This window comes from Gossypium hirsutum, chromosome A05 (genome assembly GCF_007990345.1).
Source record: "Gossypium hirsutum isolate 1008001.06 chromosome A05, Gossypium_hirsutum_v2.1, whole genome shotgun sequence".
In the NCBI taxonomy this organism is placed as follows: domain Eukaryota; kingdom Viridiplantae; phylum Streptophyta; class Magnoliopsida; order Malvales; family Malvaceae; genus Gossypium; species Gossypium hirsutum.
Genome location: NC_053428.1, coordinates 12,716,756 through 12,740,580, shown reverse-complemented (window position 1 = coordinate 12,740,580; position 23,825 = coordinate 12,716,756). Strand labels below are relative to the sequence as shown.

The 23,825-nt window shown below is 36.4% G+C and overlaps 4 protein-coding genes across 4 annotated transcripts; 2 read left to right on the top strand and 2 right to left on the bottom strand.

The window, feature by feature from the left end:
* Positions 1 to 471: 471 nt before the first annotated feature.
* On the bottom strand, positions 472 to 1,492 carry LOC107906141 (ethylene-responsive transcription factor TINY). The gene has a single exon (XM_016833023.2). The coding sequence runs from the start codon at positions 1,273 to 1,275 to the stop codon at positions 559 to 561; it is 717 nt and encodes a 238-aa protein (XP_016688512.2). The 5' UTR covers positions 1,276 to 1,492; the 3' UTR covers positions 472 to 558.
* A 2,337-nt stretch (positions 1,493 to 3,829) lies between these two features.
* On the top strand, positions 3,830 to 5,342 carry LOC121229357 (cytochrome c oxidase assembly protein COX19). The gene is made up of 4 exons (XM_041113473.1): positions 3,830 to 4,010; positions 4,373 to 4,461; positions 4,599 to 4,696; positions 5,173 to 5,342. The coding sequence occupies exons 1-4, from the start codon at positions 4,001 to 4,003 to the stop codon at positions 5,264 to 5,266; spliced, it is 291 nt and encodes a 96-aa protein (XP_040969407.1). The 5' UTR covers positions 3,830 to 4,000; the 3' UTR covers positions 5,267 to 5,342.
* A 460-nt stretch (positions 5,343 to 5,802) lies between these two features.
* LOC121229356 (uncharacterized) lies at positions 5,803 to 13,793 on the top strand. The gene is made up of 14 exons (XM_041113472.1): positions 5,803 to 6,095; positions 6,524 to 6,944; positions 7,237 to 7,328; positions 7,596 to 7,754; positions 7,971 to 8,307; positions 8,409 to 8,527; positions 8,612 to 8,684; positions 8,890 to 9,113; positions 9,204 to 9,260; positions 9,365 to 9,521; positions 12,378 to 12,506; positions 12,600 to 12,770; positions 13,334 to 13,393; positions 13,476 to 13,793. The coding sequence occupies exons 1-14, from the start codon at positions 6,049 to 6,051 to the stop codon at positions 13,590 to 13,592; spliced, it is 2,163 nt and encodes a 720-aa protein (XP_040969406.1). The 5' UTR covers positions 5,803 to 6,048; the 3' UTR covers positions 13,593 to 13,793.
* A 614-nt stretch (positions 13,794 to 14,407) lies between these two features.
* Positions 14,408 to 22,993, bottom strand: LOC121229355 (protein MODIFIED TRANSPORT TO THE VACUOLE 1). The gene is made up of 6 exons (XM_041113471.1): positions 22,393 to 22,993; positions 21,224 to 21,970; positions 20,843 to 20,998; positions 15,808 to 16,764; positions 14,896 to 14,938; positions 14,408 to 14,688 (listed from the first exon to the last, which is right to left on the bottom strand). Exons 1-5 carry the CDS (start codon positions 22,597 to 22,599, stop codon positions 14,897 to 14,899), a joined length of 2,109 nt encoding a protein of 702 aa, XP_040969405.1. The 5' UTR covers positions 22,600 to 22,993; the 3' UTR covers positions 14,408 to 14,688; position 14,896.
* Between the last annotated feature and the right edge of the window lie 832 nt (positions 22,994 to 23,825).

The following is a 23,825-nucleotide window of genomic DNA, read 5'->3' as shown; positions in this document are numbered from 1 at the left end:
TAAGTTTGGGTATTTCTAATAAACAATCTCAACATTAACCTATCCTGTTAATTTTAGTCTTATTAACTGCAAAATCATTTTAAACCGTAGTGCTGTTAGTATTGGAAGTTTAACCATAGAAGCTAAACGATGAATTGATTTACTCATCTTAAAATTTATCAACTAAAATTTTTATATAAGAAATTATGATAATTCACATTGTATGTGAATGTGAAGATGATTTGAGAAAGCTTGTCTAGTAAAGAAGACAACCATTTAATTCTAGTTCCTCAAAAGTTCTATGAAAAAGCTAATACAACAACCACAAATTGTTATATCCAAAAACTTTAATTAAAAAAAAAAAACCCTCATCAATTTCTTCGAGATGTATACAATATTTATATATTTTGGACACAAATGAGAAAACCTAGCTATGGTTTGGTTTGTGTGATTCTATATATTACAAAAACATGGAAAGCGACAAGTGACCAGTTAGCAAAAATAGGCAAACAAATCGAATAATTCCCCCTAGAAAATTACAGTAACCCTAATAAAGAAAAACAGTGAAAAGGTAGTAAATTATTCCCACAGGAAAGTAGTTTCAAAGCTGGCCGCTGTTAAATTCTCAGTAACCCATTTCTGATCATAAAATCCTCCATAAAAATCTTGTGGTGGATAAACCCACCCATCGACCGAGTCAAGGAGTATGAACTCGTTCTGCGAGTCAAACAACGAGTCGAAGTTCCCTTCTATGTTAGGTAACTGAACAATTTCACTGAGCTCCTCAGGTTCATCCGAGGCATTTGACTCTGACAAGGATGAAGATTCAGATACCAAAGATGATGACGAAGGAGATGACGACAGCGCGTTGAAGTTGACCATTGACGCAGCTTTAACAGCGGCAGCTCGGATGTCACGGGGCAGTAATGAAACGGGTCGAGGAAGAAACTCCGTAAGGTCGGGGAAGTTGAGAATGGCAGAGTCACCTTTGATGCTCAAAGCAGCAACATCGTGAGCACGAGCAGCCATTTCTGGGGTAGGGAAAGTGCCAAGCCAAATGCGAGATTTCTTGCGAGGTTCACGGATTTCAGACACCCATTTGCCCCAACTCCTCATTCTAACTCCCCTGTAACTTGGGTGCTTGCTGCTTGTGTCCCTACCTCTCTTACCATTGAGTTTCCTGGACAAGACAGTTTCCGAAGAAGATGATGTTGGGGATGATGAATTGGAGTTATTAGCATTGTTGCTGCTCCAGCTTTCAGCTTCTGATGATGAAGAATGGTTTGGCTTTGTCATTTGTCTTTAAAGAGTGTGAGCCCAAGTTTTGTTGATTTCCAAGGCGCACGATTAAGGCAAGGGAAAAGTGAAAGCCTTCTATGGAATATATAGAGAGAAAATAGGGAATAGAAGGTTTATTTATTGCAAAATAGAAAAAAAAGAAAGATTAAAAAAAGACGCTCCTTTCCAATGTGACCCTTAACCTTACCTACCATTATTTGATTAATCACAAAAGCTAGCAAACAAAATAGAAGGAAAAATGAACAAAACTTTAGCTTAATGAGAAGAGCAATTTCATTTTATGTAAAAAAAAGTATAGATAAATTTTTAATTTAAAATTTTTAATTATAATATCTTAAAAGAAGATGCAAGAAAAAAATTACATAAGAAAATGTGAGTGGAGATACTCATATACTGATGTTGTATTTTAATTTTATCCATTATTGTATTAGGAGTGGGGCCAACGGGAGAATGGGTCGGCTCTCTGAGCTAGACTCAGCATAGCCATGGTGAAAGGTAGTGGATAGTACACGTCTATACAAATCCAATTGTTGCTGCTGCAACGTTTCAATTTGCCTCATAAAGTCATTTGTTCCCTTTTGGGAACCCTTTTTTCGGGGGTTTATTCACTTTGTGTCTTTAGTCTTTTACCATACCTTCTTTAGCCTATTCAAAACCACATATCATTATGAACAAACAAACCAAAAATAGCCACATCATGATAACTTCAATCATCGCCGCTGTTCTAAATTACTCATGGAGAACCTCAACGCTTGATCTATTACCGGGAGGAGGTCATGTTCATCTTGATATTTATATAGTTATTTAAGATGACTATATAAATCAATTGAATTTCACCTTAAAAGTAGCAAATGCTATATCAAATGGGATAAGAGAAAGACAATGACAAGAGTTAAAACTCAAATTTCAGCTTTTTTAGAAACATAGATTGTTTTTGTTTTGTGTAAACCATGATAAGAAAAGATTCCATCTTTCTTTTTTCCTTTTAAATAATAATTAAGATTAAAATACGAAGAACTTATTATGCAATTATTACCCCTGGGTGATAGCAAGAAGTTTCCGCACTGATTTCATCACAACGCATGTTGGCGAAAAAACAACTCAGAGATTTTGTTTATGGGACCCTTTTCACCTCCGATTTAATTGGATTCATATTTCCATCACAACACACAACAAATCAATGATATTTTTTTTCCTTTTTTTTTTTCAATTTTTATTCTTGATTTCTCAATTATTTGACTCCTATCTCTGTCTATCCCATACATAAATTATAATTTTGTCTCACAATTCTTATACACACATGGGTTTGTACAAATATAGAAATGTTTTCATGTATTAAATAATACAAATTCGTTATTTTGAACATAAAAAACGCAAATGTTTGTTAAATTCTAAAATTAATTGAATTTTGTGTTGGACTAACCAACTGTTTTTAATTAATTTTTAACAGTCCCACAAATTCATTTGTGTGGTTAGTATTTCACTTTCTCATAATATTTCACCTATATTTCCTTATTGTTTTACGTTTAAATGGTATCAAATCAAATGATTAAAAACAATAACCAATATTTAATTAGCTATATCAGATCTTATTAGTGCATATTCCATATAATTATATGATCCTATTTCTATGTAATAACAGTTTCGTATCCCGTGGCTCATATTATTTGGATTGATGTTGACATAACAGCTGCTCGATTGAGGTCAGAATAAAATGATTATTGTTATTTTATTTTGTTAATCAATATTCTGTATCACATGAGCTTAATGAAATTTCTGGCAGGTGAGGTTTTAGACAAAGTCCAAATATTTTGACAAGTACTTGCAAATGGTTCATAACTTTGAGCTCCAACTTTTAGACCAATCTATAAAATAGATAAAAAGAGAAATCATTTTCACCAGTGTTTTCAAATTTTACAAATGTGTTTAAAAAATATTCATACATTTTAATTTTTTATTTAAGAAAAAAAATATAAACAATAAATGTCTTGTAGTGGTTAACAAACTTTCTCACCAAGTAAATCTTTGTTTATCATTTAAAAAAAGAAAGTAACAACTATTTTTTTAATCCCTAACTAACAATTTAAGGTAGAATGGATTAGGTAATAATACGATTTACATAGATTAAATATGTATCTCGTTGACCTGCTTGCTTGGTTATTATTATTATTATTGGATACAACTTTTGGTTGGTTATTAAAAAACATTGCTTTATAGAAATAAAATTCTTAATTCTCCACATTTATTAATATTTCTTTTTATTATCAGATGACTTGGTCACACTACAAGATAATGGCCCTTTTTTTTTTCAATGATGGCGGTATGCCTTTTCCAAATCTAGTTTATTTATCTAATTATAGATTTCATAATTAACATAATATATTCAACAAATTTATACTTGTATGATTGACATAAAAACAACACTTAACAGACCATGTTGGGTTTTCATATGTTCCATTTTTAGCGTTTAAAATACTAAATAATTGGGCCTTTTTTATGAACGACAGCCCATTATTTAAGGTTAATTTACATGTTAAGAATGGGCCTCTTTGGTAGGCCTGAGTCTGAGCTAAGCTTCTTCAGTAAATCTCAATTGTCAAATAAAAACTCTGAATCTAAAAGTTGCCATTTTTAAAACCAGAGTCTATTGGGAGAATTGCAGATTGGCTGGCACTGGAAGAGCTGAAGACGTAGGCAAATCAGCGATCAAACACATTGTAAAATGAGTGCAGGTAATTCCATAACATGGAAATTAACTTCCTTTTTTTTGTCTCTTTTTTCTTTTCCTTCTTATGATAGAATTTTGTTTCTTTGTTAATCAATCTCTTGAAAATTTTCAGCTTGCCAGTATAGTCCTTAAATATATCGTGTTCACATGCTTTTAAAAAGTTTCCAAATCCAATCCCTTTGAAGCTTAGGGAAGAAAATTGCCTTTTGTTTATGTTGTTCTTCAGAAAACTTCATTTTCTTTAGTCTAGTTTAAATTGCTGGTTAGGTGTTCGATAAATGTCCTCTGAGGATACTAGTTCTTTTGTAGTTTTCCCAAATTGTATAGCCTTGTTTTTAAAACAATGAGTTCACCCATTTGGAATAGGAGGTGCATTTGGTGGGAATAGAGGGCTGAGACCAGTGCCACCCGAGAAGGGCATCTTCCCTTTGGATCATTTGCATGAGTGTGATTTGGTAAGCAATCTTGCTTTTCATTCTTGGAGCTCTTTAAAAGAAGTACTAGTATTTTCTTGAAACAAGATTTTCTAATTGAGGTCTTGAATTGTGTTTGTAACTTCAATGTTACTAACCTTTTTTTCTAATTCCTTTAGGAGAAGAAAGAGTACCTCAGTTGCCTTAAAACTTCTGGTCATAAATCAGAAAAATGTAGGCAATTCTCCAAGAAATACTTGCAGTGTCGAATGGAAAAGTGAGCCTCAATTGCCTTCAATTTTCTTACTGCAAGAAATAATTTTTTTTTTTTTAAGTTTCTTTCAGAAAATTTTGATCTATTTGTTCAGAATCCTACTTTGCTGGTTCGATTGAATCATCTTCTGTTGTAGTTCCAGTCCCTGTATCTGCTAAAAATATCATATCATAACATTTTATGCATGCAAGACACAACCCCGCAAAAGATCAGATTTAGTAATCTAATATGAGAAAAAAGTTTTTGTTGAATGTTTTGAACAGAAATTTGTAAAGATATTTCATGAGTACTCAGTGATTATGGTGGATGAAATTAGTTAATCCTTGATCTGAAATCCCGTGCTAATCCACACTCTAGGCATTAAAATTTTCATACTGTAAACTAAGTCGCAATATATGTGTGTGTTTTGTATGTTTGTATATAATATGTGCATTTATAAGTACGAGTTAAAATGGAAAAATGTTTGTTCTTTTTCACAGGAACTTGATGGCAAAGCAGGACTTGTCGGAACTTGGATTTGGGAAGTCATCGGAGATGGAAGCATCTGTCGGAAAAGAACATTCAGAAAAATGATATATTAATGCCGAATTGCTAATCATCTCACATCTCAACAATAACTGATCAAAGATTTATTGCACTATGTTTTTTCCTCCTTGGGCTCATAGGAATTTTCCTTTGTTTAGGTGGCATATTCCTTTACAAATTGACAAAAATTATAAATTAAAATATTTATTATAATATTTTTAAATATACAAAATTTAATATCGGTTCATTCAACCAACTTAGTTATTAATTTTAGAAACTAAAATATCAATGGAGATAACCGACTGAAATAAACCAAAAGGAATGAATTACAATCCCTTTTTTCATATAAATTTATTATTTTCATTGAGCTTCTGGATTCAATTAATCTGATCGAAGATGAATATCCAGAGAGAAATTGTTTAATACGATGCATGCAATAACCAACAAATCCTGGGTTAAAGAGATCAATTAGGATTTCTTTTCTAAATAATGGAGAATGATATTAAAGTAGTAAGTTGACTGAGCGGACTGTTTCAAGTTGAAAAGATTTCTAAATTTCCGGGTTAAATCAAATTTAAATTCATGTTATCTTTTTCTAACACAAAATTATCCGTCATTAAAAAAAAAAGAAAAAGAAAAGGCTGGCGAGAGACAAAACCAAGGACAGGCAACAAGAGCATCTACCTGTAATTAAAAAAACAACAAACTAATATTATAAACCGTGTACTTACCTACTTACCTCGATGCTTTCGCTGCCCAAAGTTCTATTTCTTATCATTTTAAATGACTAACACCCCTTTTGCCTTTTTCTTCTTTGTTGCTTCCATTCCATGGCTTCCCATTTGTTTCTTCAACTGCCCCATTTCTCCTATTACACGTAAGTTTCTATTTTTTTTCCTTCTCCCTTATCCACGTCTTCAATGTTTTACTCCTGCAAACGGGTTCAAGAATACCCCAAAAAAAAAAATCTTGGTTTTTTTGTTTGTTGCCTTTGGCTGTATCAAATTCATAGTAATCTTTAATTGGTTGCATTTGCTATTTTCTTTTCATCTGATTCAAAGGCACTCATTTTTATTTGATTTTTTTTGGTTATATGAAGTTGTGTTGACTTTGTTTGGGACTTAGAACCCAGTAATGTACTGTAAATTGCTCATCTGATTCATGTAATATTCATTTTGGATCAGTTCATTAATACTCTTTGAAAACCGAAAAGGCTAAATGAATCAAAATGGAAGCTGGGGGAAGCAATTTAGTATTTAATGGATTTGTTGGTTTGAGGAGTTGAACATATTTTATCTGTCACAGACAAACTTTTCGATCCTCTTATGGATGGGATTGGAAGCCTAGTTCAAGTACATTCCACTGCTCAAACCTCCACCCAAGGCTGCGGAGGAGTCATTTCACTGCAAAGAAGAGCAACTTACTTGGATTATGGTTTGCTGGTTATACTTCTTCAAAGGCTATACTTCTAGGTGCATTATCATCTGTGTCTTCTTCGCCCCCTTGTGATCCCTCTGATACTGGCAATGAGGCTCTTTTACTTGAGGCTGATTCTCCTGCAACCGAATTCAATAGGGTGAATTGTCTTCTTTGGGTATTACATGAATCTGCCAGAAGCTTTTCCCTTTCAGTTGAGTCACTTGAATTGGATGGAACCAGTACTGAGCTTGCAATGGCTTGGAATGGAAAGGACGTGCATCGATGGCATAAACGTATCGCTCATCAGGTATATGCTTAAAAGCCCCAAATAAATTAAAGCAAATTAGGAGCTTGTGCATTTTTAGAAAATATTCTACTAATAGTACATTTAAGCTATTGGGATTCATGTTGTTGGGAACTACTTATATAGACAGGTTAAACATATGGTGCAAGCTCATAGTATTTTGTTTGTTGTTAGTTCCTTGAACTATCACATGGTCCATAGATACTTTTGTTGAATTGAGATAGGACATTCTTTTTTGAATTACTAAAGGAAATGAGATATTGGAGAAGAATCATTGACTAATATGATTCTTCAGGTAGCTGTTTATGCTATGTTGAAAACCATAATCGAAGTGGAGATTTTGCTCTCTCAAGAACGTCATAACAATCCATCCCCAGTTAGAAAGATGTAAGTTTTTGCGGCAGCTCTTTTAATTTCTATTATCGGTGTCATTTATGATGATACAAAAGATCTAAAACTCCAAAAACCAACTCCTTTTGTTTTCAAAGATTTCATACTGTTAGATTACACTCGGTTTTTGTGCTAATACCTGCAGAAAACTCCCCAAGAATTCTCTGACTCTGGTCAAGTCTTCTCTCTTGTCTCCTTCTCAAGAATGCTTGGTGATTATTGGTGCTTAGCAGCTCTAACATTTTGTTTTGCCATTTGCTTCAGTTTGACAACAGAGACAGATTCATTAGAGGAATTCATTGAAAGTCAGTTGAAACTGAGACATCCAGAATTGGTAGAATGGTTCAGAGTGGTGGAACTTCCACGGATGGCAGAATTTTTCAATCCATTGTTAAAGAAATGGTCTACGGAGTATGCAGGAAGGTTTGCTCAAAAAACTCCTTTGCTTTCAACTAAAAGTTTTTATTTCACTCTAGGATTATTGACACCCTCCCTACTTAACAACTCTGTCCCTATGGTAACTGTGAATGAGATTGGTATGTTTATTTCTGCAAACATGCTAGGAATTTCACCTTTGGAGAAATTCACAGATTATTCTGTAACTTATGGTTTAACCTAGCTAAACACAAGAATATTCAGTGGCGTTGCAGGAATTATTGTGGCTATAAGCTGCTGTGCTGCTGTAGAGAAATTGTGCTCTGAACATATCTCTTGTCCCTTGTCTAAAATATTAGTAGGCGATGCTATAGCAGAGCTTATGGATCTTTCACATGGTATTGTTTCGGTCGACAAATTACATAAGTTAGCTACTGAGGCAGGATTTGAAACTCATTTCCTGTTACATTTTGGAGCAAAGGTTCTGTCTGGCAAGAAGAGTGATGATCTAGAATTTTGGATAGGGTTGGCTCAGAGAAAACTCTCAGTAGCTTTCACCAAAGAAACCACAATTCCTGGCAAACTGGCATTTAATAGCAAGGTTTGTCTCATGATTTCCATGTCATGTATGAATATTTCCCTGGCTTCATGGTTTACGTTGTTAAGCAGTTACATAAATATTTGGATTTAAAATTTTGACAGGTTCAAGCAGATAGCTTGGCTACGTTAGGACTTTTTGCATATCTAGGAAGGCGGACTAGATTGTTTTTGTCGCAACTGCGCATAAACGATCTTGATGAGCTGGTGAAGGACTTCCTGAGGTAAAATGTGTTTGATTTCATTGACTCCAGATAAATGCAACTGACCATTGAAATATGCCATAAGAGTTAGTGCTTTGGGTGCAGCTACTTGGAGTGTGGCATCCTTTTCATTTACCCAGAATTCTCTTCCATATCAGTTTACCAATTCTTCATGGAGGTTAGTTTATTATGCCTTTATGTTGAAAATGCCTAAAACAAGCCATTTGATTACCCATTGAGCTTGGCAAGAATTCTTGCATTTTATTCTTACCCCTCTATTCCTGGATTAGGACATCACATCGAACTGTAGAGTCAATCTCAATCTGACATTTTTCCAACCCTTGAATCCAGAACTAACCCGAAGGCTAACATTATACGTACAGGTAGTAACTGATGAAATTGGATGGCTTGATTTTTATGATACAATTTCTTGCACAAGGTATTCTGAAAAAGGAAGGTCCAAGCAGCACACAATACAAGCAGAGAAAGAAATCATATTATCAAAAGTTTTTACTGTTTGCTATGATGTGTTTTCTGGGTTTGCTCACTTCAGCCGCTCAGCTCAGCAGCCCTTAGATTCTCAGTTGTTAGCATTCTTGCTCCAGAGGTAGTCAATAATATTTCTACCATAATATTTTAACTCATCCTTTTTTTTAGTAAATTGGAATTTAAAGATATGGTTATCTGAAATTTTCAGCCAAAAGCTGTTATGTATATGTCTGGAAGATTACTGGGCTGCTTACGATAGATCAGGGTATGTTGGTTGTTTCACATGGCATTCCCATGGTGTTCTCCACAGTTGAATGAACTTTGTACTAAAAGAACACATTATTGAGCTAATATTGAATTCTCTAGCAGGGAACCATTAAAGATTACAAACTCGAGTGACTCTAAGGACGGATCATCTACAGGAGCTATTGGCAGTGGCACAACCCGATTTTCAGAGGTCTTGGAAGCACTGACAACAGAAGAACCTCAAATTGATGAATTTAGACATTTGTGTCTGATAAAAAGGGTATGGATTCTAAATTCAGATATGCAATGTTATGTCATTTCCTCTCACTATAAATTCCATTGGCAAACTTGCTGTAGATTTGAAGGAAAAAACAATAATAATGGTGAAATCCTGTATGACTGTAAGTAGGATGAATACAGTTCAAGCAATGTTATTTGACTAGGAATTTAACAATCTCATGAGGATACACCTTCCTCGTACTGGAAATAATTAAGAGAGGAAACTGTGATAGATGGAGTGACTACTAAAGTGCTTCAAGTTTGTACTTTGATCAAATACCAGTGTAACACCCCCACGCCCGAAACCGTCACCGGAGTCAAGCTTGAGGTGTTACTAAACTTATCTTACCTTTTAAACAACTCTAAACCACTTATTTTAATTTTTGGAATAAACTGTTTTTCTGCGTCATGGTTGCTTAAAAATTCATTTCTCGAGTTTCAAAACTCAAAATTAAGATCCGTAAATTTTTCCTGAAACTAGACTCATATATCTATTTATTAATTTTTTTCTAGAATTTTTGACTTGGCCAATTAGTACAGTTTATTAGTTAAAGTTTCCCCTGTTTCAAAACTCAACTACACTGACCTCTTCTTACTACGAGCCATGTTTCTTCCTGTAAAAAATTTCATATGACTAAGCCGTTTGTTTCTCTCAAAACTAGATTCAACAAGGATTCTAACCATATAAATTACACCTTCTAATTAGTTTTGTACAATTTATGGTGAATTTCCAAAGTTGAAATAGGGGATCCAGAAATCGCTCTGACCCTGTTTCACTAAAACTGAGATATCTCATAAAATATAATACCTTTACCTGTTTTGCTTATTCCATAAGAAAATATACATAATAAAATTTAATTTCATATATTATTCATCTTCAAACTATGTTTCTATAATTTTTAGTGATTTTTTAAAGTTACGTCATTTCTATTACTTGAATCTGTTTTTAGGTTACTTTCACATTTTTCATAATTTTCATGTGATAATCATCAATCAATCATACATATTAATAAATATGTATATCATCGGCTATTTTATTAGCTAATCACTAGCAAGTATTTACACATCATTCATTGTTCATATTATACCAAAAGTAGCTAAGTTTCTATACATGCCATACCCAAAACAAAACGTCTAGTTATACCGAGTTATTTCTTTGATAGTGTGATCGGCCTCCGACGTTTCCTTCGATCCCCGAGTGACTAGATAAGTACTATAAGAAGAAGAAAATAAAGAGATTAAGCACTAGGCTTAGTAAGCTTACAAGCAAATAAATCACAACATTCAACATAATGGATAATTATGCATAATATCATCTAACATCATAAATTTCTTTACTTCTCAATTTCTATCTTCTTCTTTATTCCCTTACCTTCTTTCTTACCTGAACTTTCTTTTTTCATAAGTATAATCTACTTTTTCTTTGCTGTTAATTCACTGTAATTTAACTCGTATCCTGACCCGTTGAACCACTCGGAATACTAAGGATACTAGGGTCGTTCCTGTCTATCAATATCCTGCCAATGCCATGTCTTTGACATGGACTTACATGAATTATTCCTGTCTCCAATGCCATATATAATATGGACTTACATGGCTCAATCCTGTCTCCAAAGCCATATTTCTAATATGGACTTACATGGCTCATTTCTGTTCTGTCCTGTCAACCCTAATATCCTAACATTCCTAGGGTTCAACCGGGACTTTCTAACACTTTTCCTCTGTCACTCCACCTTAAATTCGACTTTAGATATTTTCATAACATAAGTATATAAATGCTGGAAATTGACAATAATAATGTAAAATAAAAGAATATTACATTTATTTACTGTAACTTACCTTGATACAAAATGTGACTAAACTTTCAAAAATTCCTTCCATGTCCTAATTTTTGTCCATGAACTTAAAATTGGTCAAATTGTTATTTTAAACCCTCCTAATTAATATTCCAAAGTAATTTCATACTAAAAACTTCTAGAATGCAAGTTTTGCAAATTATTCAATTTAGTCCCTAACCTCAACTTAAGCACTTTATGCATGGAATTTCATCACGAAATTTTCACACAATCATGCAATCATATCATGAACCTTAAAATAATAATAAAATAAATTTTTCTACCTCGGATTTGTGGTTTCGCAACCACTATTCCGTTTAGGCCCTATTTTGGGATGTTACAACCAGTCAGGGAAAAAGTCTTTAAAAGTTGCAAGGCCTTTGTATTTTGGATGTGAAACATCATGATTGGCCGAAACCACAATTTATGAAAGGGCATTACCCTAGAAAGCATCAAAAGAGAGGTCCTTTTCTAGAAACCATTTGCTGCAATGATATTGGGAAAAACCAGACATGATCATATAAACAATGATGATGACAGTACCAGCTAACCAATGAAGTTGAGTTCAAAGGTGGAAGTATAAGTAGACCGCCGGTAGGACCAAGGTTGTCTTGTTGATGATGATAAAGGTACTAAAGAATGTGTATGTCATCGAATTTAGTGTAAGGGTAGGGGTATAAAAGTGATTCAGATGAGCAATGTGGTGATGCCTAGTCTCAACTGTCAAGGTCTCTTACAGTTTTCCCATCTGCAAGGCTGATATGCCTTCTATTATACAACCTTCTCTAACAAAAAAGAATATTAACACCCACCAGGAAACTTCATTTACTGATGCAAAACTGATATGCAGTCCTGAAGCCAACAATAACACTGAACAAATTAACATTATTTAGTCACTGTTTTGGCAGGTAACTTTCTGAGATTGTGAAAATCAAATGCAAAATCTTAACAGCTTAATCATACACTCAGACATGTGGACAACTGTTACCACTGCTTTACAGTTTTCTTTTTACTATTGACAGCTGCAGCTCTTCGGTTCAGCCGGGAAAGATATGGTATCCTTTGAGGAGGGAACTAGCATCTCCAAGTCAAGCTCCCTGAATGAAAGTTTAATTAGAAAATACTGCATCAAATTGATTTCTTCAAGTAGGGTAGGGCCAATAACCCCGCATCTTGTCGCTGAACAGATTCATACTAGGTCTTATACTTTGAGCACTGATGATAAAACAACGAAAATTTTGCAGGATGTATGTTTGGGAACTCAATTGCTATTTGTCGACATCACAGTTTCCCTTGAGCTACTCGCAAAGCAATTGCGTGGACAGAAGGTCACAGCCAGAGAAAGAAGGAAGTTAAAAAGAACACTGAATGACATTGCTACACTTATCCCTGTTACAATTCTAATGCTTCTTCCTGTAAGCAGTTTAACCCCTCTCTATAACCAACACTTTCATCATCAGACGTTGACTTGCTATGATAAAATCCCATCATTAAATTCATTGATTAGGTCTATTAGTTTCCCTTGATGGTGAAAGAGGAGAACCAAATGAAATACGTCATCATAATGCTTTTTCGGATGAGCATTCATCCGTTACTATCCTTTCTGAAATGTCTCATTAACTTCATTTCATTATGCTTAGTTTAGTTGGCAGCCATGTTTTGGTTCCTAGAATGCAGTCCATCTAGGAAGCAACCCCCATAAGTGAACCATTATATGCAATATATCTAAAGGCCTGCCCGTGGCTACTTGGAGATTAGGCAGCATGCTTGTTGGTGTATCCTGTGATCCCTACTTGTTTTGCATGAGCACTCTTACGCATGCATACTACCCACATTGCAAACACATATACCTGTGTCTAATCCATGCCCGTATCCCGACATTCACCCTTGAAGCTGAATAACATAACTCGGTAGTGTTACCCTGCTTCAATTCAAGTTAGCTTATATATTCTTTCTTTTTCCCTAATCTTATTACCAGGTATCAGCTGTAGGCCATGCAGCAATGTTAGCAGCGATCAACAAGTACATACCATCTTTGGTAAGGACTTCATTGTTGTCCCCCCTTCTCTTTTGCTAACAACAGTTGTGCTAAATCATTTTTTCATTTACTGCTTAACAAGATTCCATCACCATATTCGTCTGAGCGTTTGGACACTGCGAAGCAACTCAAAAGAACCAAGAAGATGGATGTTACATCGTGGAGCAACCTCCAAGACCCTAACTCTAAAACACCTTAATTGAAATCTTTTCTTCTCGGGCTCCGCCACTAAATCCCCTTTGGACATTTGATTATACTGACATGACATTGAGATCACAATTTGTACTTGTACATACACATTGATGTGTAGATATGCTAAGAAGCGAATATTACTTCGGATGAAATAGTTATCCCGATTTTTCAATTTTCTTTTACACAATTATTCGATGTTTTGAATCTATGTGCAATTCATATTTGTCATTATTTTACTCATTAAATATTTGTTTTACTCGTACTCAAACATGATTATTATACAATGTATTTCTTTAAATATATAACTTTTAATTCAATATATCTTCATCAAATATATACTCATATTGGATGACTTATCCAAGCATACATAATAAAGATATAACTTTCAAATATTTACTAATATCCTATACAAGATTTATCCCGGCGTACATAATGTACTCATTTCCAGTTCCTTTCTTTTTTTGGAAAAATGTAAGAACCTACTTGGAGAATATTCGCAATAGCTGAGAGCATCTAATTTAGGAAATTCAATGATCGTGATTTATTGAAAATAAAGCACTTATTTCTTTTCTTTTTTATTTACCCATTATGGTTTTTAAAATGATTTGAGAATAAACTAATGATAAAATCGACATTTGAATATCAAAAAAGCCAACAAGATTTCTCGAACCAATTAATAGCTTTCAAATTTCATCGACAACAAAATGCCTATTTGTTTATACTTATGTAATAAAATTAATGTCGTAAATTTTAATAATTTATTTTGGAAATTCAAAAGGCTAGTAACGTAAAACCCAAAATTAATTGCACGTGGGGCATACATTTATAAAGGCTAGCGGCCAAAAAAAAAGAGAGCCATTTTCTATAAATTTAAGACATAAATACATAATATTTGCAGGCATTTTAACAGATCAAAACATATAAGTTTGAAAAACGGCAATTCAACTTCACTGCTCCAGAGAGTTTTAAGAGTCAAGAGTTGCTGTTGATGTACATTGCCTCAGTCGAAATGCCTTACCCGTGGAAACACACTTTTCTCGTGGTGGCGGAGGGAAAAACAGGCGGTACAGAAACTCTACAAATCCATTCCAACAATAAAGTACCTGAAAAATACCATAGAAAAAAACAAAGTACTTAGAAAGCTATAATAGCTAACTGCACAACATTTTCCCGACAAAATTGTGGCTTATACTTTTTGACTTGGATGTTTCCCACCTATTTACATTAAATACAATGCAATGGTCAAAAGATGCATGTAATATCACGGCTTCATTATTTCGAAAGAAAATCACCATCATTCAAGACAATACCTTACACAGTCCTCTTTGGATCACGAGCTGCTGCAAGATGGTCCTACAAAACAAAAGCCGGATACAAGATTATCAGGTGTAATCCACAAATGGCTCACTCCAGAACTGAATCATATTTAATCTGATTTAAATCTCATGCTACATAGAAAATGGAAAAAGAAAGAAAATAAAGAATACTAGCACAGGTAGTCCAAGAAAATAAAAAATTTTGAGAATGGGAAGAGGCCCAAATTATATAACACATGTATAGCCCTTGTTAAGGAGGGTGTTGCTATTTGCACAAGGTAGCTTAAAGAGTCACGCAGGGAAAATATGGCATGATTGGGCATAATACAAGTAAAAGGCATTCACAGACTCAAAATGCTTTGGTCCATGAAAGTAGACAACCGGATGATATATTTTTCCAAGTGAGATTTCACAAGTCCAACAGAAAGTTATTAGTTATCTCTGCATCTAGATGCCAGTATAAGCAGCAATTTTTAACTAATTTCTCATTTTCCACCTTCAAAATGCTGCTTTATCTGCCTAAGTAGTTGATAGAAAGCATGAAGAGTTTTAAACACCTAATAAACTAGCTGAGACAATTTTTGAACACTAGCAAGGTGGGTAAAGCTTGTCATCAAACAGAAAATAACATGTATGACGAGTCACAAGACAAATAGCAAAAGTAATTGAAAACAGAGACAGGCCCCAAGATAATTTTTGACCACTGGCAGGGAGGGTAAAGCTTGTCATCAAACATAAAATAACATGTATGATGAGTCACAAGCATGTCTAATAGAAGACATTCCAGGACCTCAGGTTTGACAAGTAATGGAACAATTAATTCAAGAATGCAAAGGTAACTTATAATGTCTCGAGGAAATTGGTATAAGACCACCTTAAACGGAAAATGCTAGAACTTAAACTTACCAAAATAAAATCAAACGCTCTGGTGTCCTCTTTCTTAGAATTGTTCATCATAGAACTAGCTGTTTGAGTTGGGAAATTTGACTGGAAAATATCAGGCAGAGGTGATCCTCCATTTGATCCACTGGAAACATGATTAATCCCAGCATTTTGTGCATTAAGATTACCAAAGTGTTGTAAGTTAGACATTGTAGCAAGCAATTGCTGCTGCGCAAAGAAACTCCCCATGGCACCATAATTCATAGGCTGAGAGGAAAAGGCTGGGTTCAACGTTATTCCGGGAGGAACACCATATGGCATCGTCCCTAAAGGAAACATCGGAGTTGCATTCATCCCCGTGGCTTGAGAACCAAAGATGCCACTCAAAGCATCATTAGAAGCTTGTTGGCTAGAATGGGTGTTAATATTGGCAAACATATTTTCAGGGGCCTCAGAAGTCATTCCTTTCTGCTTCAAATTAGGTGGATTCTCATTCATCGACAAGCCAGCCATTAACTCATTAACAGAATTTGTTTTATTCTCAGGCTCGAATGGAGCTTCAGAATTGGTCCCAAAGATATCAATTAGTTCAGATTTTTTATTAGCAGCCACATGATTACCATTGCCAACTGACTTGTCATCTATAGTCATCCCAGAGAAAAGATCGTCCACATTTTCTCTACCCTCGCCAGAGTGAAATGAGACACCTGCAAAGGGATCATCATCATATTTCTGTTTGCTGGGACTCAGACCAGCATCTATACCATCTCCAAGTAAGTCATCAATAAGTGGGGTTCCTGTCAGGTTTGAAGTATTTTGATTATGCGAATCTTTTATAGATGTATTTTGTCCATCATAATCATCAGGATCACCGGTGTCTATCAGGTCAGGCATTTGAACAGGAGTTGTCATGGGCTTTGAAGACCTCTCTGAATTACTAGCCAAATCACCTGCCTGTTCTCCATTCAAAAGGATCAACACCTGTTTACCAAGATCACATATATATGTCAACTGTGGCTTCAATTTCATTTACACAGAAAATAGTATCTACCAGTATAAATCAGCATCAGAATACATAATAACTAGTAAAGCTCATATAACATTCAGAATCATAATATCTAAAGAAGTAGAGATTAAGCACAATAACCATACAAATAACATGAATATTGTGATTTATGCTGAAGGGTGATAAAAAAGGAACTGAAATAGAATGTGAAAATTGCAAAAGCCAATCCTAACATAATAGAATGTGAATATTGAACGAAGAAACTAATAAAGTACATCAACTTATATTGCATAAACTTGCCATTAGTAAATCCATGGCCATAATGAACCCAAATAGGAAGGAAAGTCAATCGTTCTACCAACAGTTATCATGAAACCAAAATACAACCAACATTTAAAAAGAACTTCAAATGAAATTTTCCATATGCCTAAAGCAAGTTCTCAAGCATAAGTTAGGTGAATTTCTTTATCCTCCATGATTTCAGTTTATCTAATCAGAGGTTTTAGTTGCTTAGCAAAAGGAGAGGGGGGGGGGGAGAGAAAACCATACAAGCATGGCACGAAAAACAGTGCTCTAGTGTCACGGGCCAGAGTTCAAAGCCCGTGACCATCGAGCCAAATGCATCCGATGGAGGTCTATTACTCAGATGGGGATCATTTGGCCCACGTGAGCTGGCCCGATTCAAGGAACTGTTGAAGAAGCCTGTCAGATTAATGTCTAGTTGGCCCAATCGGACTGGCCCGTTGCTTGAAGAGATTGAAGGTCCATCTACAAATATGGAAACATGATCTTAAAAGATATGATTTTATATTCTTAGAGATTTGATTTGTAGATACCCTTTAATCATAGCCGTTGATGTACTTGATTTGTACCGTTGGATTTGGAGAAGCTCAACTATAAATAGATGCCTCTCCTCTCATTTGTAGGGGACTCCATTCATTGTTTCATTATTCTTTGTGAATAAGAGAATAGAGAGCATTTACTCAAACACTTTACGAGCGTCCCTTTCTATGGTTCTTTGTAAGCTTCTTTTGGCATAAGAAGTCTTCCGCTGTACGAGTTGGTGCATTGGAGGAGTTCTTAAGGAACCCTCATTCGAGTAAAGGCTGACTTGGGCGAGTTTGGACGAGCAAATCGCTTAAGGCTGTACGGATTGCGAGACAAAAGGTCTAGCCCCGTGACAAGTGGTATCCAAGCTGTTGGTTCGAAGGCACTATTGGGATGTCAAAAGAAGAGTTCGAACAAAGATGGGCGAGAAAGTCTTTGAGGGAGATGCTGTCGGCCGTAGAGGTACGCGTGGGTAAACTTGAGGAGTCCACGAAGGACGTTAAAGAGTCTGACAATGCTCGTGGGGAAAGCATTGAAGACATGAAGGAACAGTTTAGGGACTTTGTGACCACGTGTCTAACTTCCCAAAGGGATAACATGCAAGAGTTGCTAGATTCCCAAAGGAAGAAGCTGACAGAGAGGAACAATGCTCTCGAAGCCATGGTGAAGGCTTTGAAGGAGGAAACAATGGCCACGACGCTGGCTTTAAACACAAGAATAGAGGAGCTCGAGGGAGAGCTGGCCTTGTGTCGAGCAGCAGTGGGGGAAGGAGTGTCAAGTGCAGCACTCAGTAGCGAGTATGTCCCGAAGTTGAAAGAGTTTGTGGGGACAAGGTCTGCATGTGATGTGGACAATTTCTTGTGGAGGATGGAAAACTACTTCCGTGCCAAAGGTATCGTGGATGATGCGGGTAAGGTACAAACTGCTTCATTATTTCTTACTGATATTGCGCTTTTATGGTGGCGAGGTAGGACCACAGATAAAAGGCAAGGTGAGATTGGAACATGGGAGAAGTTCCAATGCGAGTTGAAGGGACAATTTTATCCGGAGTTTGCCGAGGAAGAAGCTCGGGCAAAGTTGCAAGGGATAATGCAACGGGGCACAGTGGGGGAGTATGTTCGTGAGTTCAAGGAACTCATGCTCCAAGTTTCGGATGTGACCGAGAGAAAAGCAATGCTTGCTTTTCAAGAGGGATTGAAGCCGTGGGTCAGACAGGAGGTGGAACAAAGAGGTGTCCAAAAGCTGTTGGAAGCCATGAAGGTAGCGGTATCCGTGGTTAAGCTTGGTCTAGGGGTAGATAAGCTTGGATCTTCCAAGCCCGAGGGAAGGGGCGTATGTGAAGGGAATCACAAGGAAGATACGGATGAGTATGGCAATGGCGACGGCAACAATGGTGGTAATGGGAAACCACGAGTCGGGAAGAAGAAACCCAAGAGGAAAAGGGACAAGCTGAAATGCTTTCTCTGCGACGGTCCACACATGTTAAAGAAGTGTCCGATGAAATCCGCGCTTAGGAAGAAGCCGGTGAGTAAGGCCTTGGGACTTGGTTCGAGCGCAAGGGGTGTCGAAGCCAAGGAGGCCGAAAGCGAGAAGAAGCCAGTCGAGTGCTTCTTATGTCATGGTCCGCATAGGTTGCGGAAGTGTCCGAGGAAGTCTGTTATCGATGGGAATGATCGAGCAAATACAGAGCCCAGGAAGCTTGGTTCGAGCAAGAGAAAAGCCGAAGCCAAGAGGGCAAAGAGGAGCAAGTCTGTCATCGAAGGGAACGATGGAGCAGACAAGGAGCCCAAGAAGCTTGGTTCGAGCAAGGGTAAAGCCGAAGCCAAGAGGGCTAAAAGGAGCAAAAAGAAGCGAGTAAAGTGCTTCTTGTGCCGTGGTCCGCATGAGTTGCGGAACTGTCCAAAGCAAGCCGTAGTCAAAGGAAAGGCAACGTCCGAGCATAGGGAGTCGTCGTAGGGGCTTCCACCCAAGGGAGAGGTGAGTTTGTCATCGAACTTAGAGGAAGAAGTTGCGATGAAAACAGTGAAGCTGGGACCAATGAGGCTCGAATCGAGTGAAGCGTCGGAGTTGGCCGAGTCATCGACAAGGCTTCCACCTATGGGAGATGTGGGTGGTGCATCGGACTTCAAGGAAAAAAAAGTGATGCATGTGAGACAGTTGACCCGAGTAAATGCAAAGGTACATTCGAAACACTCTGATAGTGTTTTGCATTCTAACTTGTGTACTTGGCGAGAACGTAGGGGCCCTTTCGAAGTCCTTGAGCAAGGAGGCCGAGAGACTGTGGGTAAAGCGAAGCCAAGTGTTGTGAATCATGAGGATTCTGTTCGAGGGAAGTTAGAATGTGGGCAAGGGAGTGACATAACTCCTTGTCGTCGAGATGTACAAACGAGTAGGACGGCTCGAGTTAAGAAGCGACGGAAGCCGAGGCAAAAGTCCCGAAGGAAGGGAAGAGCTAAGGCAACAAGTGGGATTCAAGGCGAATCAAGTCAGTGCCATTCAGGAGTCGCAACGAGAACGTTGCGAGAATGGGTGGGGGAGAATGTCACGAGCCAGAGTTCAAAGCCCGTGACCATCGAGCCAAATGCATCCGATGGAGGTCTATTACTCAGATGGGGATCATTTGGCCCACGTGAGCTGACCCGGTTCAAGGAACTGTTGAAGAAGCCTGTCAGATTAACGTCTGGTTGGCCCAATCGGACTGGCCCGTTGCTTGAAAAGATTGAAGGTCAATCTACAAATATGGAAACATGATCTTAAAAGATATGATTTTATATTCTTAGAGATTTGATTTATAGATACCCTTTAATCATAGCCGTTGATGTACTTGATTTGTACCGTTGGATTTGGAGAGGCTCAACTATAAATAGATGCCTCTCCTCTCATTTGTAGGGGACTCAATTCATTGTTTCATTATTCTTTGTGAATAAGAGAATAGAGAGCGTTTACTCAAACACTTTGCGAGCGTCCCTTTCTATGGTTCTTTGTAAGCTTCTTTTGGCATAAGAAGTCTTCCGTTGTACGAGTTGGTGTTTTGGAGGAGTTCTTAAGGAACCCTCATTCAAGTAAAGGCTGACTTGGGCGAGTTTGGACGAGCAAATCGCCTAAGGCCGTACGGATTGCGAGACGAAAGGTCTAGCCCCGTGACACTAGGCTGGACATTAAACTTACCAAAAATGATGTTATTTCAGATTAAAAATTGAACATAAGGTTGACTAAGATAATTACCTTGTTGGCCTTTTCTCTTAGAGAAGCTTGGGGAGACTCGGAACATCTCAAAACAACATCTTTGTTCTCAGTAAAATATGAAGCCACAATCACAAAATGCTCATCTTCCTTTCTCCTCAAAATTGACTCAAGCACACACACAGCTTTCATGCGAATCTGACCATCAACAATTCTTGTTAAGGTTAAGAGATAAAAAACTCAAATACGCCATTCATTGGTTTCTAAAAGATATCAATACAAAATTATCACCAATATGAAACATGATCACATAGTACAGTAGGACTGCATGATTGACCAGTGGTTGAAGTGATATAACCTGGGATAGAGCTAAGTACATGATCTTGTCGTTAAATGATTCGATACAAAGGAATAGCAAGTTACCTGCCACAATGGAGATAGAAGCTTAGATTCAAGAGTGTGACTTAAAGCCAATGCATCAAGCTTTGCAGCCTCCACAAGGAAAGCCTGAATAGCATCTCGAGTAGGTTGAAGACGTACACCACCAGATGTAACTATAGTTTCCAATAATCTCTCTTCACGAGTTTTAGTCGCTGAATAATTTGAGCTAGATTCCCCATTTGTTGTTTCTGTCTTTAATACTCTCGAATCCAGGCCCCAAGTTCCACTAGAAGTATTATTGGAAAACCCTTGAGAGTCATTGCGCAATTCAGCTGGATTGTACTTATCAGAATGGTCAATTTCTGTAGTCAAGGACCTCTGAAGAGTAGGACCTTTGTAGCTTCCATTATCATTCTTTCTAAGCGAAGGACCCTGAGTGAAACTACTAATTCCCTGCTTGATAGAAGCACTTCCAATACCAACTACTTCACTTAGAAATGATTTCTTCTCATTTGATGGCATTTCGAAGTTTGTGTTGCCAAATCCTTCTATTCTTTTGTTAAAGTCGTCTGCTGGAGAAGGCTTACTGGTATTATTGTCCTCTGCAAATATTGCAGAAATAGCCTCACGAGCTGTTTCCCGCACGGCCTTATTAAGTGCATCCCCTTTCAAGGGATCCAGCTGTCCCTTGTAATGAATTAACTGACGAATAGCCACTGAGTTCCTCTGCATCTCTCTCCTAAACTCCAAACCAGACTTTCCAACTGCATACTTTATCAGCCTCAAAGCCTGCAAGATCCCACTACCCACTGAGTATCATCATATCATGCTCTAATAATTCACTTACGGGAAAAAACTTGCCCACACGTTAAACACGCAGCATTTACATGACAAGACTTATTCGCCTAGAAGGATATAAGGCTCCTCTAGTTGTTAATTTTTGTTAATAGCCTATTGCGTTTATGAACAAAAACAAAGTGATACTTTAATATTGATATTTGACGACTTAAAAGTTAAAAACTTGGGTAAATTTGACGATCCTTACTTTAACCATTTGACTAAAATTGAGTTAAAGTTCTCAAAAAAGACTTCCCCGGAAAAAAATTTCCCATCTAAAACAACAAATATGATTTAGAGCTGTCTATAAATTCCATCATCCAACCAAAACCAAACTGAAAACAAGAAATTCAAAGCGAATTGAATGAAATTACCTTCTGCTTGACGATTGGGCTTTTGTGATCGAGTCGTTTCAAGATAAACTCAGAAACTTCTTTGACAATACTAACATGCGACGATCTCAAGAGCTCGCAGATCTCTTCTAACTTATAAACGGGCGTTACTTTATCTTCATCCGAGGTTGCCCCATCGATCATCCGCGATCTCCAGTACGATTCCACCGCTCGCCTGCTAGAATCCATTTAGAAAATAATAATAATAAATCGATAATAATTAAAAAGACAGAAAATTTAAGATCGATCTATTTGCTTGGTTGGATGGTTGAAGCAGGACCATCAAAAAAATTTTTGAGGGAAATTTTTTAATTTCTATTGATCGAGGCTAATAGGAAATTTAACAGGATTCAAATTCAATTAGAACTTTTTCTTCAATTTTGCTATTTGATTCCTTTTTCTCTTGAGAACCAGCAAAGCAGGGAAAGAGGGAAAACGGCAAGAATCTGAAAACTTCGAAATGCGGACAGCACAGCATGAACGGTGTTCACGTCGTTAATTTGATCATTGGGCATGCCTTCCGGTAGAGTTTGCTCTGTTTGGGCCCAGCCCTTTATAAACTCCGGTTTGAGTTGGTTGATTTATTTATTTATTTTCATTACAAATTTAAGGTGGGATAATTTACTCATTACTCGTTTAAACTAGAAATTTTATTTAAATTTAGATAAATATATATATATAAAGCTCGAAAGATGAATTTAGATAAAATAAATAAATAAATTCACTTAAAAAGTGAGGCATTGGATAAAAAATTTTAACTTGTGCATAGTTCAACTCCGCTAAATAAATATTTAGTATTTTATTATATAATAATTATAAATAATATTGTTTATTAAACATTTAGTAAGGTATTTTTTTTTTGAAAGGAGCTAAATGTATTTAAATGTTAGATGCAAATATCAACACCTTAATGAGACGATAGTTGATATCTGACTATGGTACTCATCCCAATTTCTTCTTGTATTTTTCACATTTGAATATGATGAGTAACATTTCTCTCTCGAGTTCATGAACTTCAAATATTGCTTCAATGGACTACGTTTTTATTAATATGAGCACCATGGGACCAATTCGGACTTCATGATCAGAAACTATTTGCCCACAATTGATAAGATCCTAACTCTTTCATTGACTTGATGATCAAAATTTGAATTCTTGGATTTGTATCTCACCATGACTACATCTTCAATGGTCATGCAGATCGGATTAAAACAACAAAAGGAATAAAAGATATTGAACATGAGAAAAGAAGAAACCTTTCAATATTTGGTTAGAAATGAAATGGTATGTTTAAACACCCAGAATGAGTGTCATAAGAGCAATAAGTTGTAGAAGGTTGACATAAAAGAAAATGGAACGTGAAGTATTTGATAAAATCGATTTTAAGTATTGTTTTTACTTGGATAATGGATATC